General features: G+C 45.4%; 1 protein-coding gene across 5 annotated transcripts in view; it reads right to left on the reverse strand.

Moving 5' to 3' along the window:
- The window catches only part of LOC147640128 (pentatricopeptide repeat-containing protein At2g03380, mitochondrial-like), an 85,049-nt gene that overhangs the window by 23,020 nt on the left and 45,960 nt on the right, over window positions 1–16,069 (reverse strand). The window contains exons 1-2 of one of the 5 annotated variants that reach the window (XM_086777412.1): window positions 15,440–15,579; window positions 15,269–15,309 (exon numbers count right to left, since the gene is read on the reverse strand). The exons of 2 other annotated variants lie outside the window; for them this stretch is intronic. Coding sequence is in view for 1 of the 3 variants with exons in the window: in XM_086777404.1 (XP_086633530.1) it covers window positions 1,852–1,922 (71 nt within the window). In the remaining 2 variants the exon portion in view is untranslated. Of the gene's footprint in view, window positions 1–1,851; window positions 2,050–15,268; window positions 15,310–15,439; window positions 15,580–16,069 lie in introns of those variants that run through there. 2 more of the 5 variants (XM_086777420.1, XM_086777404.1) reach the window with 2 other exon arrangements.

The following is a 16,069-nucleotide window of genomic DNA, read 5'->3' on the forward strand; positions in this document are numbered from 1 at the left end:
AGGGGATTGTAATGCCTACAAGCTGTGTATAAAAAAGGGTTTTCCCTACCCTTGAGGGCAGTCAATACAATCCATTCATTTGTTCAATTTCTCGTGTTGGGCACTCAAATCAGCTACAAGTAGTGCTGATTTATGGCGATCCTGTTGGGGAGGGCTTGAGTTTCCACCACTCCCCCTCCCCAAACCTCGAGGTTTTTATCTTCTGTTTTTGTGCAGTTCCTTCTTCTTTGTGCTGCTGCCCAGTTCGTGAATGTACAAATGCAACCCCCCAACCCCCCCCCCCCCCCCCGGGGCCCCCCCCGCCGGGGCCCCCCCGGTGCAAAAACCTCGAGGTTTTTATCTTCTGTTTTTGTGCAGTTCCTTCTTCTTTGTGCTGCTGTCCAGTTCATGAATGTACGTTTCGTGCTGAAGTGCCCCCTTGGCAACACCTTCCTACTCACCTCCCACCAACCCTCCTTGCTAGTTTGTTCATGCTTTTGTCTCTGCACTTCATACGCGCCCTCTTCATCTCTCCTGCTCGCCTTCCACCTACACTCACCAATATGGTCACCATTTTCCCTGAGCTCCTCGCCGTGCACTCAAATCACTACAAGTAATGGTCGTCACTGCTTGCTTTGCTTGTGCCCTCATCTTGTCCTCGTTGGCCACCCTAATGTGCGCCATCTACTCCAGTTGGTGCACTGTGGGTATATTTACACCATTGGACATTGCAAGGGCCACCGTTTCACCCCTCAGCCACAAGTTAGTTCCACTCACTCCCCTTTCGGGCTACCCCCGGTGACCTTTGCAACCCGTCTACACACTGCTGACACAGGCTCAGCTGCCAATTGGTCCCTTCGCACCATCTCCCCATCCCCGGTGCCTTGCCACTTCGCTTATCACCACGGCCCCTTCAAGCACTTATCACCCTCTTTCTACAGGGATAGCCATGTTTCACCCTATCGCCTTCTCTTCCTCACCCTATCACCTGCTAAACATTTCATTTATCACTAGCACCTTCATGGACTTATCAACCACCTTTCACCTGGCCATGCTCGCCCTCTCCAACCTACCACGCTCGCCCTCTCCAACCTACCACGCTGCACCACCCTCATCTCTTGTTCCCTATTTCCATCCCCTTGCCACCCCACTTCTCCAGCCAGTACTTAATGCTCAGACGAAGCCAGCCCTAAGGTGGTGCACATGGAGAGTCGTCAGCAAGCAGTCGTGGCCTAGCTAGGGGTGTCACGATTGTGATTTTATCTCTCTAACTACTCTTGATTAGCCTTCAATCATTGAAAGGACATCAATGAAGGGTCACACCCTGTCACGTGGGTCATCACTAAAGGACACATCTCTTTAAAGAGACATCTATTGATCAAAGGACACATCTCTACGTCCAAAGGACATAGCTATTCATTCAAGAGTCACACCTTTCGTTAGGGATGTGCTTCTTTATCTGTACCTATTCTTTATCTGTACCTATTCAGGTCCTATTTAACAAGGCCTTGTGTCTCAATGCAACAACAAAGCTTTCCACTCTTTGTCTCATATTGACTCAAGTATTTAAGTATTATTCTCTTTAATTATATTTAAGAATATTTAATTAAGCTAAAAGCTTAACACTGGTATCAAAGCAAACAAGCTTCAACTTGTAGTATGCCCATAACCAAACCCTAACCCTAAAATAAGAAAACCATAACCCTAAAAATCAGCCAGCCCTAACCCTAAAATCAGCCTTAGCAAGGGTTGTATGGAAGAGCAGCAAATAATGTTCCAGCCAATTTTGGTCCCTTTGCCCAATTTTGCCTGATTTCCACCAAACATGTAATAAACCTTCACAAAAAAAACGATGGGAAGCTTTAGGTTTACCGGGCAACATTGCTTCCTTCTAGGGTCTGATTGGCTCCCTCTCCACCTGTATGAGGCATCACTTGGTGCATTTACCCTCTCCAAGGCTGAAACATCACACATAAAGAGTCGCCATCTATTTGTTTTGAAGCCACTACTATTGAAGCTATAAAAAACAATTTCATCGTAAATGTTTTAAAAACATTAAGGTTTTTAGCCTTATAACATAAGGCAAGGCTTTTACACCTTGGTCCTTAATATGACACGACCAGCCTCACGCATGCCCACGTGGCATCAGCCCCTGCAAGCCCCACACAATAAAATGCATGAAAGGTGACGTTCTGCAACATAATGCCCAACCCATGCATGCACATGCACCCGACTGCTGCCCTGAAGCGATCAGCCCCCTGCCGTGTGCATACTTGTTCCAGCCCGGTGGTTCTCCTTCCCGACAAAGTTCGTGTGCTTCTCTGGATAGTGCCTGCCCTCACTACCAGGGATTTCTTCAAAGCAAAATTTGTTATACATCAGCCTGCACCAACCAAACTCAGGTGTCTCTTTCCATTAAAAGTAATAATAATAACACAAACAACTTGCCCATTTGCACATTCATCATAACAACTTGCCCATTTGCACATTCATCATGTGGCATTTTTACCTGCAAGAAACAAACACTTCATCATATTTTGGGCACAACCCCCTTCCAGGCCAAACGTCACATTTTATAGACACGGACATTCACGGGATCACCTTATCATTGCCCCAGTAAATGACCCCCTCCGCTCCCTCTTCATCGGCAACAACCAGTCCCAATGCTCTCGGTTCTAGCTGATCTTCGTACCTATACAGGGTGGTCTCTAGCAGCCTCCCGAGCTTGCAACCTATCCTTTCCAATTCACAGTATGCCTCTGCCTCACCCACCTACTGATGGTTCTCACTAGGGCTCAAAGGCGTCAACGCACACAACCACCAGAGCTTCAACTTGCAAAGTCTTCATCTCAGCCTACTACTATGGAGGACCAAACCCACCAGTCTAGCAATCCAGCTCTAGCAGATTGGCAACAGGCTTTGTAATAGATGCAGCAACAGTTCCATAAGAAACTTCAAGAGTCCATGGCCACATTGGCTTCTCAAATCCAAGAGTTGCAGACAGATCGTCATTCTCATACCAGTTCTGTACCAACAATAGACATTATAGCCTCGGTACCAAACAATGAAGACAACATTCCTCCTGAGATGGAAGGTGACGATCTTCAGACTCAAAGAAATTGGAAATCAAACCCCCTGATTCCTATGAAGAAAAACGCCAATAAGCCTACACTTGAACAAGGGCTTTACAAACTTCACCTGTATTTTGCTTTTATGGTCCTTATCGATGCCAAGAAAATCTATTTCCCCCTTCCTTACTTAAGGATACTGCCTTACTTTGGTGGCAAACGCGACAACGTATACAAACCTTTTCATTCCGGAATAACAATCCATGCCACATAAGGAATTGACCACATGCCACACTCACATATGGAATGACTCCTAAGTCTCGGTCTAAATCAATGGAGCTCCTTGTCTCTGAACCTGCTGCCAATATCGACCAAAATGATTGTCGGTCTCACCTAGCTCTTTAGAGAGTCATAAAGATCATCCCTAATCTCAGTGAAGCTCAAAGAGTTCACCTCCTCAATTCTACTCAAAGGCATCTGCTACTCGGTTCAGGCTAGCCTTCCGATACTTTATTTCACCTCCTCAATTCTACTCAAGGCATCCACCACTCGGTTTAGGCTACCCTTCCGATACTTTATTTCCATATCAAAGGCTTGCATCAACTCAAGCCACCATGCCCTCCTCCCCCTCACCTAGGTCTATCACAAATGTACTTAATCGTCTCATGGTCGGTCAACACAACAAACTTGGTTCCATAAAGATATGTCACCAAGTTTTCAAAGCATGTGTAACCACATATAGCTCTTTCTCCCGAGTGTGCCATTTGATTTGCGTATTGTCAAGCTTCTTGCTTTCAAATGCTACACATCAACCATCCTAGAACAATGCAGCGCGTATCACCAAATCAATAGCATCGGTCTCAACTACAAATCGTCTGCTAGGATCCAACAAGGCAAATACAAGCATAGTTGTCAGGTATGAAATGAAGGTACGAAAAAACAGTACCGGTATAGAACTTTTAAATTTTGAAAAATAAGTTCGATTGAGGTACCACTTTAAAAAAACTTGAAAAATAGATATTTGTACACATTTAGAGATGCAAAGTCTAGAGAAGTTGTCATAAACTAGATTCTAGAAACAAGTTAAAACACTAGTACAAAGAGTCATGAATGGTGAACATATGTGTGCGGCATGCCATAAATAAGAGCCACGGCCCACGGCCTGCAATAGTAAAGACAAAAAAGTGTGTAGTGACTAGTCACAACACTAAGTACAAAAATGTCTAGACTAGACTCTAGTCCTCCTCCTCAGAGAAATCACTACGAGAAGAAATGCCCTCACTTCCATCATTAGAGGCCAACCCAAAATTGCCCTCACTAAGGACATTTCCCTCGTCCATTTCCATAACCCAGAATTGCCGGAAGGTTTCTCGCCCATGGTGGTATTTAAGGCAAAAGCCTCATGCTTTTCCTTTCCTCCAGAATCCGGACCTCATTGCCAAAGAGAGAGCGAGCTTGAGACTCAAGAGAGAAAGCTTGATTGAGAGAGAGAAAGAAAGGAAGATATATTAACGTCTACGAAAGGCCAAAGTGGCAAATGAGACCAAAACATAGTACACAACTGATGGTGTCTCATCAAAAGTAAGACAAAAAGGACTAAAAAATGTCCTAACACAGTCCTAAACAGTTATGAAAGGAAAATACTCCTACTGAGGTACAACAAAAGTGTATAATATCTATAACTAGCATAAGACTGGTGTAATCTACTGATCTCAGTATCTCTCTCATGGGGTGCTGTAAGATAGAGAAACTAAAGTGGCGGGACAGTCGTCTCCTGTGGCGGATGATGATGGCTCTAATCCACCGGTGATGAAGCGGCCGTGGACGAGGTCCTGGTAAGCGTGGGCGTCTCGCTCGACAAAGTGCTATGGCTCAAGGGTGACTCCTCCTAAAGGACGTCTATGAGACGTCAAGCTCGCCGAGGGGGTAGTGGAAGTCCTGGTCGTATTTGCCGCGATGGTCCTGGCCCTGAAAAAATCTGTCATGGCTCACTCGCGGGGTGGATCTTGGTGTGCTGTCCTGGCTCGTAGGAAAGCCTCTCGATGGCGTCTGAGCTCCAATAAGAAAAGCCCCAAACACCTCTGATCCTCAAACTCCATCATATGTCGTAATGGTCCAAAACCCTCTCGGAAGAGACACCAGTATCTCCCTCGTATGTCATGACCCTGTGAAATTGGTACAGCACAAGTGTGGGCATGGTGGTCGGTGAGCAAGATAAACAGTTAATTGTTCATACTTGGGTGCCCGGACAAAAGGTTAATTTGTGGACATCCCCAAGTATGAAGGGGGACCAAGGGATTAAAGTTGGAATACAATTGGATTGGGTGACTGCTAGTCTACCGCACTTTGGTTTCTACCAGAGGCCGGTTTCAAGGTTCCGTTGCCGGGACCATCATCAACTTTCCTAAGGAGGTGAGCTCGTGGTTGTCTCGAGGAAAGCCATTGCTGAAAATTTCAGCAAGATGTCAGACACACAAGATGACTATTTTTATGATGATGAGGAAGAGCAGGAGACCTCTCCTGAGAGAAATGAATCTAAGGATATACTTGCAAGAGATCAGGCTGCAGAAGATGCACGTTATGAGGATGTAATGCAGCCAGAAGACATGCCAAGTCAAGAGGAAGATGATGTCCAGTTTAAAGCTCGTTTGGCAGGGGCAGTGGATGTGTTTATGCAGCTCACACAAAGTGAGAAGTTTGCTGAATTTATGAGAGCCCCTTCTGAACCTAAGAAGAAGAAGAAGAAAGAGCGTTCTAGGAACCCACCTCAGGGCAATAGTGGTGCCTTCCCACAGGATTCTGCTTTTGGACCGTTTCCTAACATGCAGAACACTTTTGGTGCAAACCCACAGAGTTCCTTTTTCAGACAGCCACCTATTCCGCAGCAGTCTATGCATCCGAGCTATTTTGGCGGTGGTTCCGCCAATGACTGGGGGATACCCTCAGGGAGGCATGGGAATGCAAGGGAATTTTGGAGCTAATTTTCAGCCTAGTATGCAGGGGAATATGTATGGTGGTATGCACCCCGGAATGCAAGGAAACATGTATGGGGGCATGCAGCCCGGTATGCATAGTGGTATGTTTGGAAACATGGGGGGATCAACACGAATGCATGGTATGCCAGGTGTGGGAATTGGCAATGTTGACCCTATGATGGGCATGAATGCTGGGGGTACCAATCTTGTGAAGCCACTTCCTTACGATAATCTAACGCCTATGGGTAAGGCGAAGGATTATAAGGAAGGGGGAGCTACAGTGAAATTTGACACATTCAACTGGGCCAAAGACAAGCTAAAGACACTTACCTTTTTACAGCAGTTTGATGCTGCATTTTCTGGTGGAAATTACACGGAATCCTCTAAGGTGAGAAAAGCTGCAACTTTTCTCAAAGACAATGCATTGCAGTGGTGGTCCACTCTTCTTTTGCAGGGCATAGCACCATCTACTTGGGTCCAGTTTAAACAGGTGTTCTCTTCCGTGTGGCTCACATCTACATTTGAGGTGGATGTAATGACAGCATGGCACAAGTTGGATGCATCTAAGTGTGAAAATCTTGAGGATTATAATAAGAAGTTTTGGGAAGCTTTACTCCCAATTACTTCTTAAAGTGCAGTGCCTTTGTTTGAGCAGGTTGAGAAGCATTGTTGTGGGCTGCCCAAGGAAGTGCGTGGACCATGGGAGAGCATTGCCATGGATTTTATATTTGATCTTCCGAGGACACAAACGGGGAATGATGGCATTTGGACTATCATATGCAGGTTCAATAAGCAGGCTCATTTCATTCCTGTGCGTAAGACGATCAAAGTTGATCACATGGTAAAGTTGTTCATGGCAAACATCTTCAAGTATCATGGCATGCCTTCATCTATCATTAGTGACCGTGATCCACGGATGACAAGTTTAATTTGGAGAGGATTGTTTGACAACATGGGTACAACTCTCAAGTTTTCGTCATCATTTCACCCACAGACAGATGGGCAATCGGAAGAGGCCAATTCCACAGCGTTAGATCTTCTCAAGTGCTATGTGTCAGAGCACAAAGAACAATGGGAAAAGTATCTTCCTTTGGTGGAGTTCGCTTATAACAACACCGTCCATACCTCAACGAGTAAGGCACCTTTTGAGATTGTGGAAGGAGGGAAGAAGATACCACCCATTTTGCACACAAAGGATAAGATCTTTCAGGCTGACTAGTATGTGGAGAGTATGGATGAAGCTTACAGGAGAGTTAAGTTGGCACTCCAAAGAACTCAACAAAAGCAAAAGAAGGCAGCAGCCCGTCACAGGCGTGCATTAGAGTTTGCAGTGGGTGACTGGGTTCTTTTGCATTTTGAAAAAGCTAGGCTCAAGAAGATGAAGAGGAAAGAGCGCTCCTGATCACCCTATTCTGCTCAGAGCGACTAAGGTCCAAGAAGGGGTAGTCCATGCTGTAATCAAAAGGAGGGAGTGCATCAATCGTCATGCCATGTAATCTCAACCAGGTACACATCTGGGTGTACCAACATCGTGTATCGCCGTCTGTTGCTAACTGCCTGGAAGAGATAAGTGCTAGGTGTGGGTACCTCTGTCTAGGGAGCTCCCATATCCTCTACAAAAATGTCACTGACTAGAACAGGGCTTCAGTAACCATTGGTGCGGCTCCTATCTTTGCTCTGACAATCTCATGAGGTACCGATGGTTTGCTCCGAATCATGCGTGCGATCATAGTCACCCTGATCACCCTATTCTAGCCTCACGATGTCCATCCTGATCACCCTATTCTGCTCAGAGCGACTAAGGTCCAAGAAGGGGTGGTCCAAAGTGTAATCAAAAGGAGGGTGCATCAATTGTCATGCCATGTAATCTCAACCAGGTACACATCTGGGTGTACCAACATCGTGTATTGCCGTCTGCTGCTAACTGCCTGGAAGAGATAAGTGCTAGGTGTGGGTACCGCTGTCTGGGGAGCTCCCATATGCTCTGCAAAAATGTCACTGCTGACTGGAACAGGGCTTCGGTAACCACTGGTGAAGCTCCTATCTCTGCTCTGACAATCTCATGAGGTACTGATGGTTTGCTCCAAATCATGCGTGCGATCATAGTCACCAGTGGTTTCTCTAGTACCTGCCATCCATCATAGAAATCTCTCTCTGGTCCGACCTGGTCGACAAGCGGCTCCCTCCTCGTGTGGTAGAGGCTGGGTCCCCATATGGGTGAGCCATATAAGAATGTAGGTGTGACCAATGTGTCAAACAACCAGAGTTTGGTGCGTGGCTCCTGAAACTGAATGTAGGCACATTGTCTCTCTAGTGCCCCTAGGGCTACATATCCACGTGCCAATCTAGCCTCTGCTGCCTGCCTCATAGAGAAGTGTGGTCCGTTGAATGTGACTCCTAGGTACACATGATCTGGTGTACTCCACTGATTCACCTCTAAAAGTGAACTGATGGTTGGATCTAGTCACCCAGGCCTGTGCGGTATTGAAGACCATAATCTTAGTCTTCCCAAGGTTCACTGTGAGGTCCCTATCTGCACAAAACGACTGCAAAGCATCCAAATGCTGTTGCAAACCCTCAAGGGAGTCTGCAAGTACAATGTCATCGGCATATAGCAGTATGGGTATCCAAACCCCTGCCAGACTGGCCCCCTGCCCCCCCATCCTGTCAATGTAGTCGGATATCTCATCAATGTAAAGTCCAAAAAGGGTGGGTGATAGTGGGCATCCCTGCTTCACCCCAATGGTGCTAGTCACTGTATCCAACATGCCTCCGGGAGTCTGTACTCTGCCTATCACCACCTCATATAATGCATAAATGCCCCATTGCATCTCCTCGGGAACACCAATGTCATGCAATCTCCTCATGAGTCTGGCACGTTGCACCATGTCAAAGGCTTTGCGGAAGTCCACAAAGCAGCAATATATTCTCTTCCCCCGTGCTCGTCCCTCCTCAATGAGACCCCGGAGGGTAAATATGTGATCCAAAGTCATGAAACCTCGTCTGAAACCTGCATGCCAAGGTGCTCTAAGTCCATGTGTCTCAGCCCATCTACTCAGCTCTCGATCCAAAATAGATCCGAATATCTTGGCCAAGCAATGGCCAATCATGATGGTCTTGTAGTTCCCTGGTATCATGGGGTCACCACTCTTAAATAGAGGTACAATAGTATGTGCCGACCAACTGTCTGGGAAACCTTCGCAAATGGCCCTGTTAAACATGTGTACTAGCAGTGGTGCCAATACATCTCTGGCATGTGAAAAATGTTCTGCTACTAGACCATCCTGGTCTTGGGCTCTTCCATTACGTAGTCTGTCAATAGCATCCAAAACCATCCGAATGGTGACAAAAGTACTATGATCCGGGCGAGTCGCTGACGGATGAGGGATGAGAGAGAGAGAGAGAGAGCCTAGGTAGTAGATATAGAAAGCTTGAGAGAGGGAGAGCCTAGGTAGGAGGCCCTAGAGAACTTGAGATAGAGAGAAAAGAGAGAGATGGAGCCAAAGCGAGCTGGTTTGCTGCCTTGGGGGCCTGAGCGAAGGGTTGGCTGGGATACACTAGGCAACAAAGAATGGCGGGCTGAAGAGCTGGGTGCAGGCAGGCAAAGAGAGAGAGAGAGAGAGAGAGAGAGAGAGAGAGAGAGAGAGGAGAGCTAGGATACACCAGACAATAGAGAATGGCGGGCTGAACGGCTGGGTGCAGAGAGGGAGATGAGCTTGAGAGAGACTAGAGAAGGAGAGAGAGAGAGAGAGAGAGAGAGAGAGAGAGAGAGAGAGAGAGAGAGAGAGCCAAGCCTCAAGGGCCAAGGCCAAGGCCCAAATGGCAAAGCAAACAGCCATAAACGGCTACAAGCAAGTGCAGCAAAAAAATGGGCAGAAAAAACGGTTGGCAAAAATGGTGAGAAAAAAAGGCAAAAAAAAGGTCCAAAAAAAGTCCTTTTTATCATACCGTACCGGTCAGGTACGAAACGGATCGCACGCTAGCGACGAAACTATCTTGGAAAAAAAATCGTCCTAGATCTCGTACTATACGCCCGTCCCGTTTCGCATCGGTTTCTACATACCTGTGGTGCGGTACGCATTCCGCAGACAACTATGAATACAGGTGCTTCCTTACCTTTAGCTTAAGATCTTGAAAAGCCTCATCAAGCTTCTCGTTCCAAGATGTTGAACTTGCATCCTCTTCCCCGAAGGAGGTTTGTGAAAGGTACGATTAACTCTGAATAATCCCTCACCGACTTCTTGTGTAACTATTTGGCCTTCCCTAGCTCTATTCACATGATGGAACTTGTGCTCGGACACTGGACAGGTAGAAGAAGGCATAGAAACAGGGACCATAAAGTTTGCTCATGGAAAAGCATGAGTTTTGGTCAAAAAGCAGAGAAAAGCAAAAAGTCAAACTAAGTTGACTGCAAGCCAGGAGCACCACTGGCAAGACGAGATTGAACCGGACCAAAAAGCAAAAAGCCGCTTTTTCAAAAAGCAATTCTAGGGCCAAAAAGCAAGGCCCTAAAGCCAGAAAAGCAAAGAACAAGAACTTTGATAAAAGTTGAGTAATATTTTATTATTATAAAGTGAAAAAGAGTAAAAAGCAACGCAGCAAGCAAAAGCAAAAGCCTGGCTAGCTTTCAGGCAAAAAGCAGGACCTCTCTTGAGGTATAAAACAAATATGAGGCTCTCTTCATCATCATGAAGGTGTGGCCATCATCGTTGGAGAAGCGAAGATCATCATCAACAAGGCGAGGAGATCATCGTGGAAGCTTGAAGCTTATTACTGCCGTACCCCCATCATCACTGCCTGCTGCTGCTGGGTGCACCGCCAGCCACCTATTTGCGCCTGGCTGTCTGCACCACCTACTGGCCACCTGGCCGTCACCTTGTAGGCAGCATTGCCACTTATGCCTTCTGTTCAGCATCACCGCCACCAGCCGTCTGGCCACCTATCTGTGCCGCCGACTATTGGCCACCACTTGCCCCCCTGACTGTGCGTTGCTGCCTGTGCCACGTGGCTGCCAACTGTGCATGCTAGCACCGCCGCCACCCGCTGCTGCCAGCACCGTCATCGCCAGCCAGCACTGTTGCTGTCTATATGCCGCCACTTGTTTGAAAGCACAACGCTGCCCCCTGCCTAGCTGCGCCACCTGATTGCACTACCTTAACCGCTGAACTGGTCAGCTGAAGCACCACTTGCCTGGCCACCGCCATCACCTAATGGCTAGCACCGCCTATTTGTGAGCCAACCATACCATTGTGCACCGCTGCCTGCCGTACTCCCGTCACTGTGGATACCTGTACCGTACAACCACGTGGACTAACCTTAGTTCATACGTCTCTGTACAAGCCTATTGAGGGTTGTTTCTATTCCGGTTTGGGCAACAAAATCTACAGCTGGTCAACATATACTTCGTCATCTACATGTGTCTCGTGTACCTCGTGTAAAAGCTTGGGATTCTTTGGACTTGGATCTAGACTTGGATCTCGATTTGGATTCGGATTTGGATTTGGATCTGGACTTTGATTTGGATTTGGAATTGGTACTAGCCCGGTGAGAGATTCTTGTGGGTCATCCTCGTGGTGTGCTCGGCAACAGGATCTAGTGCCTTGACATCGACTTCAACTTGGATTCCTCCATCAGCATATTTGTTTGCTTTTGTATTCATTGATGTATCGTGGATTGTTCCTGAATAAATTCATGAAAGGGAGCGGGGCCTGCTCCTCCCTGTTGAGTGTGTGTATCCTGTGCAAAGTTCCCTAAACCCTTTTCTCTCTCCCTCCCTCTATATTTCTATCTCTTGGATACGTGGTGGAATTTGTCACGGCATGCCCCATTGAGCTTACATCTTGAAAGACGGTGAATCCCAAAAACCCCCGATGTTGCCTTACCGTTTGAGGAACCAGCCAATCTAAAACCTTACGTATCCACTAAAGATATATGCTCATCCCATCTAGAGAAATCCAACGTCCTAGATATATGAGTTCTCGTTTGAAGAACTCACACTTCGAATACTTGGCATACAACTTCTCCCACCTCAAAATCCTCAAGACAATCTGGAGATGTTTGAGGTGCTCCTCCAAAGTACGATTGTATATCAAGATATCATCTAGAAATAGTACCACGAATTTCCCTAAATAATCTTCGAAGAGATCATTCATGTTCTGCTGAAAAGTACCAGGAGCATTCATGAGCCCAAAAGGTAATACGAGGAACTTGTAATGGCATACCGCGTGCTAGAATCCCATCTTAAAGACGTCTTTCTCAGCTATTCATATCTGGTGATAACCTATACGAAGGTCAATCTTCGTTTCATCGTAACTTTTTATAGTTGACACACATTCTCCAACTTCCATCCTCCTTGTGGTTCAAAAGTACTGGTGCCCCTAACGACATTTACTCTTACGAATCTATCCCATCCTATGTCATGTGATCTCATTCTTTTCCAGTCGGCTCATACTATAAGGCACAATGCTCATAGGCTAAGACCCTGGAACTAAATCAACCTTATGATCAGCTGGCTGGCTCCGCGGAAGACCATAAGAAGGTAACTCAGTTGGAAAAACATCAATAAACTTTGCCTTGATGTTCTCTAAAGCATGTCTCCCATACATCAAGACTAACTGAATTAAACTCACAATAAATGACATGGTATTAAAACTAGACATCATCTATTACAAAAAATAACTTATAACCCTTCCAATCTATCTGCATGTCGTGGTTATAAAAGTAGTCTTTGCCTATAACAACATCTACTCTATCTAGATTCATAATCATGAAATTTAATGGCTCCAAGTAGCTCTGTATAGTTATAGACATCTAAGATACCCACCAATCCCAAAATTGTGTGCCCGATGGCATGTGGACACAATACTGGTGATCACTTGGTTGCGTCACCACTCCCAACTTCTACACAAGCTTGGCCTTCATGAAGTTGTGAGTACTCCCATGGTCAAAAAGAATGTATACAATTTTCCCCATGACTAACCGATGTTAGAAAATGCACAGTCAAATAGGAGAGAGAGACATATGATTACTTGAACACACACTCTCTTGCACAAGAGAGAGAGAGAGAGAGAGAGAGCACAAAGGAACTTGCTTCAGCTTGATCGCACTTATGAATAATGTTACATGAGGGTCCTTTATATAGGCACTTGACCTAACCTCAAAGTGTGTGCACTAAAGTGTATTCACACTAACCTTACACTTAATTAAGAGACTATTTACATACCCATAAATATAGCACTTACGTATGCACTCCGATGTCCCCTCAAGGAGGCTCACAAGTGGAGATGCACCGTAAAACCTACATCCAACACTCCCTCTCAGCTCCATGACCAATGATGCCATTGAAGTTAAAAAACTTTTCCTTCTGCACTGGAGTTCATGCCTCATTGCACTACATCTCCCGGATGAGCTACCTGCATCTGACCTACTGCCTTAGATCATGATGAACAACTCTAGTCCTCCAAAGAAGACAGTGGCTGGTCCTTTGGGAGTGACCCATGACCAATCCAAGTATTGCCACCCTAGATCTCCTCAGAATTACTGTGCACTCTGACATTGCCAATGAAGTACCCATCTAGATAACATGGGAGAATCAATCTCCCTCTTCCTCCCTCTGGATCCAAAGAGATGTAAAAGGCTAGCTCAAGACTAGAAGGACCAGTCAGCATCGATAGATGCCATTGCATCTGTCGAAGTCAACACAATAGCAACCACCACACTAGAAGCCACCTTTGAAGCCTTGGTGTCATCATCTGATGAAGAACTAGATGCTGCCTTCTTTGCTTTACGCTAGGCCTTGTCCTTTTTCTTCACCTCACAGACCTTCATGGTGTGGCCCTTCTTATCACAATACCAACACTTTGCCTTTGACTTTGACTTACCCTTCTTCTTTCTTTGTGCAAAATGGTGCAACAAAAGCCTGCTCCTCACCTTTACCTACCTTGTCATGTGCACAGTGTGTATCTACCGTGTGTTACACGCACACAAGACTAGCTTCGAGGTTGGGGAAGCTTGGAGCTGAGCTAGGCAAGCTTATTGGCGAGCTGAGTTAGGGATAGACTAACGGGCGGGCACCCAAGTATGGACGGGCAGGCACCCAAGTGTGGACGCTCGATGACCGGCCAAGAGCCTATAAAAGGGTGGCCAAGGTTAGTCATTAGTCATATAGAGTCTCATGTGTCTTTGTGAGAGCTCTATGGTCAGGAGCCTGGATCTAGTGCAGACGTGCACCTGCTTCATGCAGCCGACGCCGGCACAAGGGTAGCTTCGTGGCGGTATGGGATGTCACGAGGTAGAGATTGGTCGGTACGTCCATCTGGTTAGCTCAGCTCGTGGCTCGGTGGGAACAGCCAAGACTTGTGAGCTTGCCCACGGTTGTCAAGGTTGGGAGGTGAGTTGGGCCTGCACCCCCATCATGTTTATGTATGGTTTTCAACCTAGATCACCTGATACACTGGAATTCGAGGTCATCGAGGGCACCATCACACCAGCGGCAGAAGCCATACGCTCTATCTGGACGGGCCTCATCCATATGCTTTAGTGTCACCTAGAGCATTCAGTAGGCGACTCGGTGTGGATGCATCAGGGTGGACCATCTTCCTACGCACGTGGATAAGGTAATGACGGAGTTGTTTGGCACTACATGCTCCTAGTGTGGCTATATCCCCCCCACCCTCCCTCCAACATTGGAGAGAGCCCTCTCCCCTCTTTTTGCTACATTGTATTGCTTACCACTTGAGAAGGCTGTAGTGTGCGAATGTTTCTTTTTCTATTGATAGAAGGATCTTTTCCTTTTTTAACACACGCATATGCGCGCGTGCACACACACACACACACACACACACACACACACAAAATCATGTTGACGCCTAGGCACATGTGTCACAAACAAGCACACATGTATGGTTTTTGTGTAGATGAATGAAAATGACAAATGCAAACAATAACAAGGATGCTGATAGTGACAGAACAGCCATCATTGTCCGTGTTGTGCAGCATCATAGTTATCTTTTTTCACTTCCAGTAGAGTGCTATTTTATCTACTGAAGTTTTCATGTTCCGGGGATTTTGAACCCAGGACCTCTTGGTCCTAGATAAACACCTTTACCACTTGAGCTATCACGTCATTGGCTGGTAAGTTCACTGTGCTTACATTAATTAAATCCAAAAATAGCCGCTAATTATACTAGACAAACCATACATTTTACCACGAGGTGAGCCTTTTTTCAATCCCATACTAGAAGTTACCTTTAAATGAGCTTCGTCTTCTGATATCCCATGAGCCATGGCTGATTAAGGAACAAGAACACGACTTGCTGAGTAAAAATCAAAGTAAAAACGAGATGTTTACCACGGATGAATAAAGTAAAATAGCAAAGAGATTAAATTGATTGAATTGCAAATTAAACAGATTCTTACCATTAGCATGAAATGATGATTGCCCACTCAGACCTCGATCAGTTAAGCTGAATGGGTCTTCATTTTTTTCACGTCCTTCTCTAAACACCTTCGCATGACATTCCAAGCCATGGGAATCGACCTCGACACTTTCCAAAACAAAGAGAGTATGTTATTTTACATAATATAGTATTTAAATTCAATATGTTATGATAATATATTAGGTATTATATCAATGCAAATAATAATATAAATATATATGTATATGCTTTATTTTTTCAAATAAATTAATAAACTATTGCTTAACTGTTATATTTATTATTAATATCATTGTATATTATATAGTTATGGTGGTTGATATATTATTTAATATTATAATAATATAGTATATAAGTTTTCAATACGTTTATAATACTTATATTTGTATCTACATACACTTGAATTTATTTATTGTGTTAATAAAAGTTTACATTTATACTCTAGTATAAGTTATTACATTTATATTGTTTTATATTACTATTGCATCATATGTGGTAAGCTCTCTCTCTCTCTCTCTCTCTCTCTCTCTCTCTCTCTCTCTCTCTCTCTCTCTCTCTCACACACACACACACACACACACACAAGGCCCACATTCACAATAATGATAGACTT

Source organism: Cibotium barometz, chromosome 3 (genome assembly GCF_041138505.1).
Source record: "Cibotium barometz isolate CiBa-2024 chromosome 3, ASM4113850v1, whole genome shotgun sequence".
NCBI classification, from domain to species: domain Eukaryota; kingdom Viridiplantae; phylum Streptophyta; class Polypodiopsida; order Cyatheales; family Cibotiaceae; genus Cibotium; species Cibotium barometz.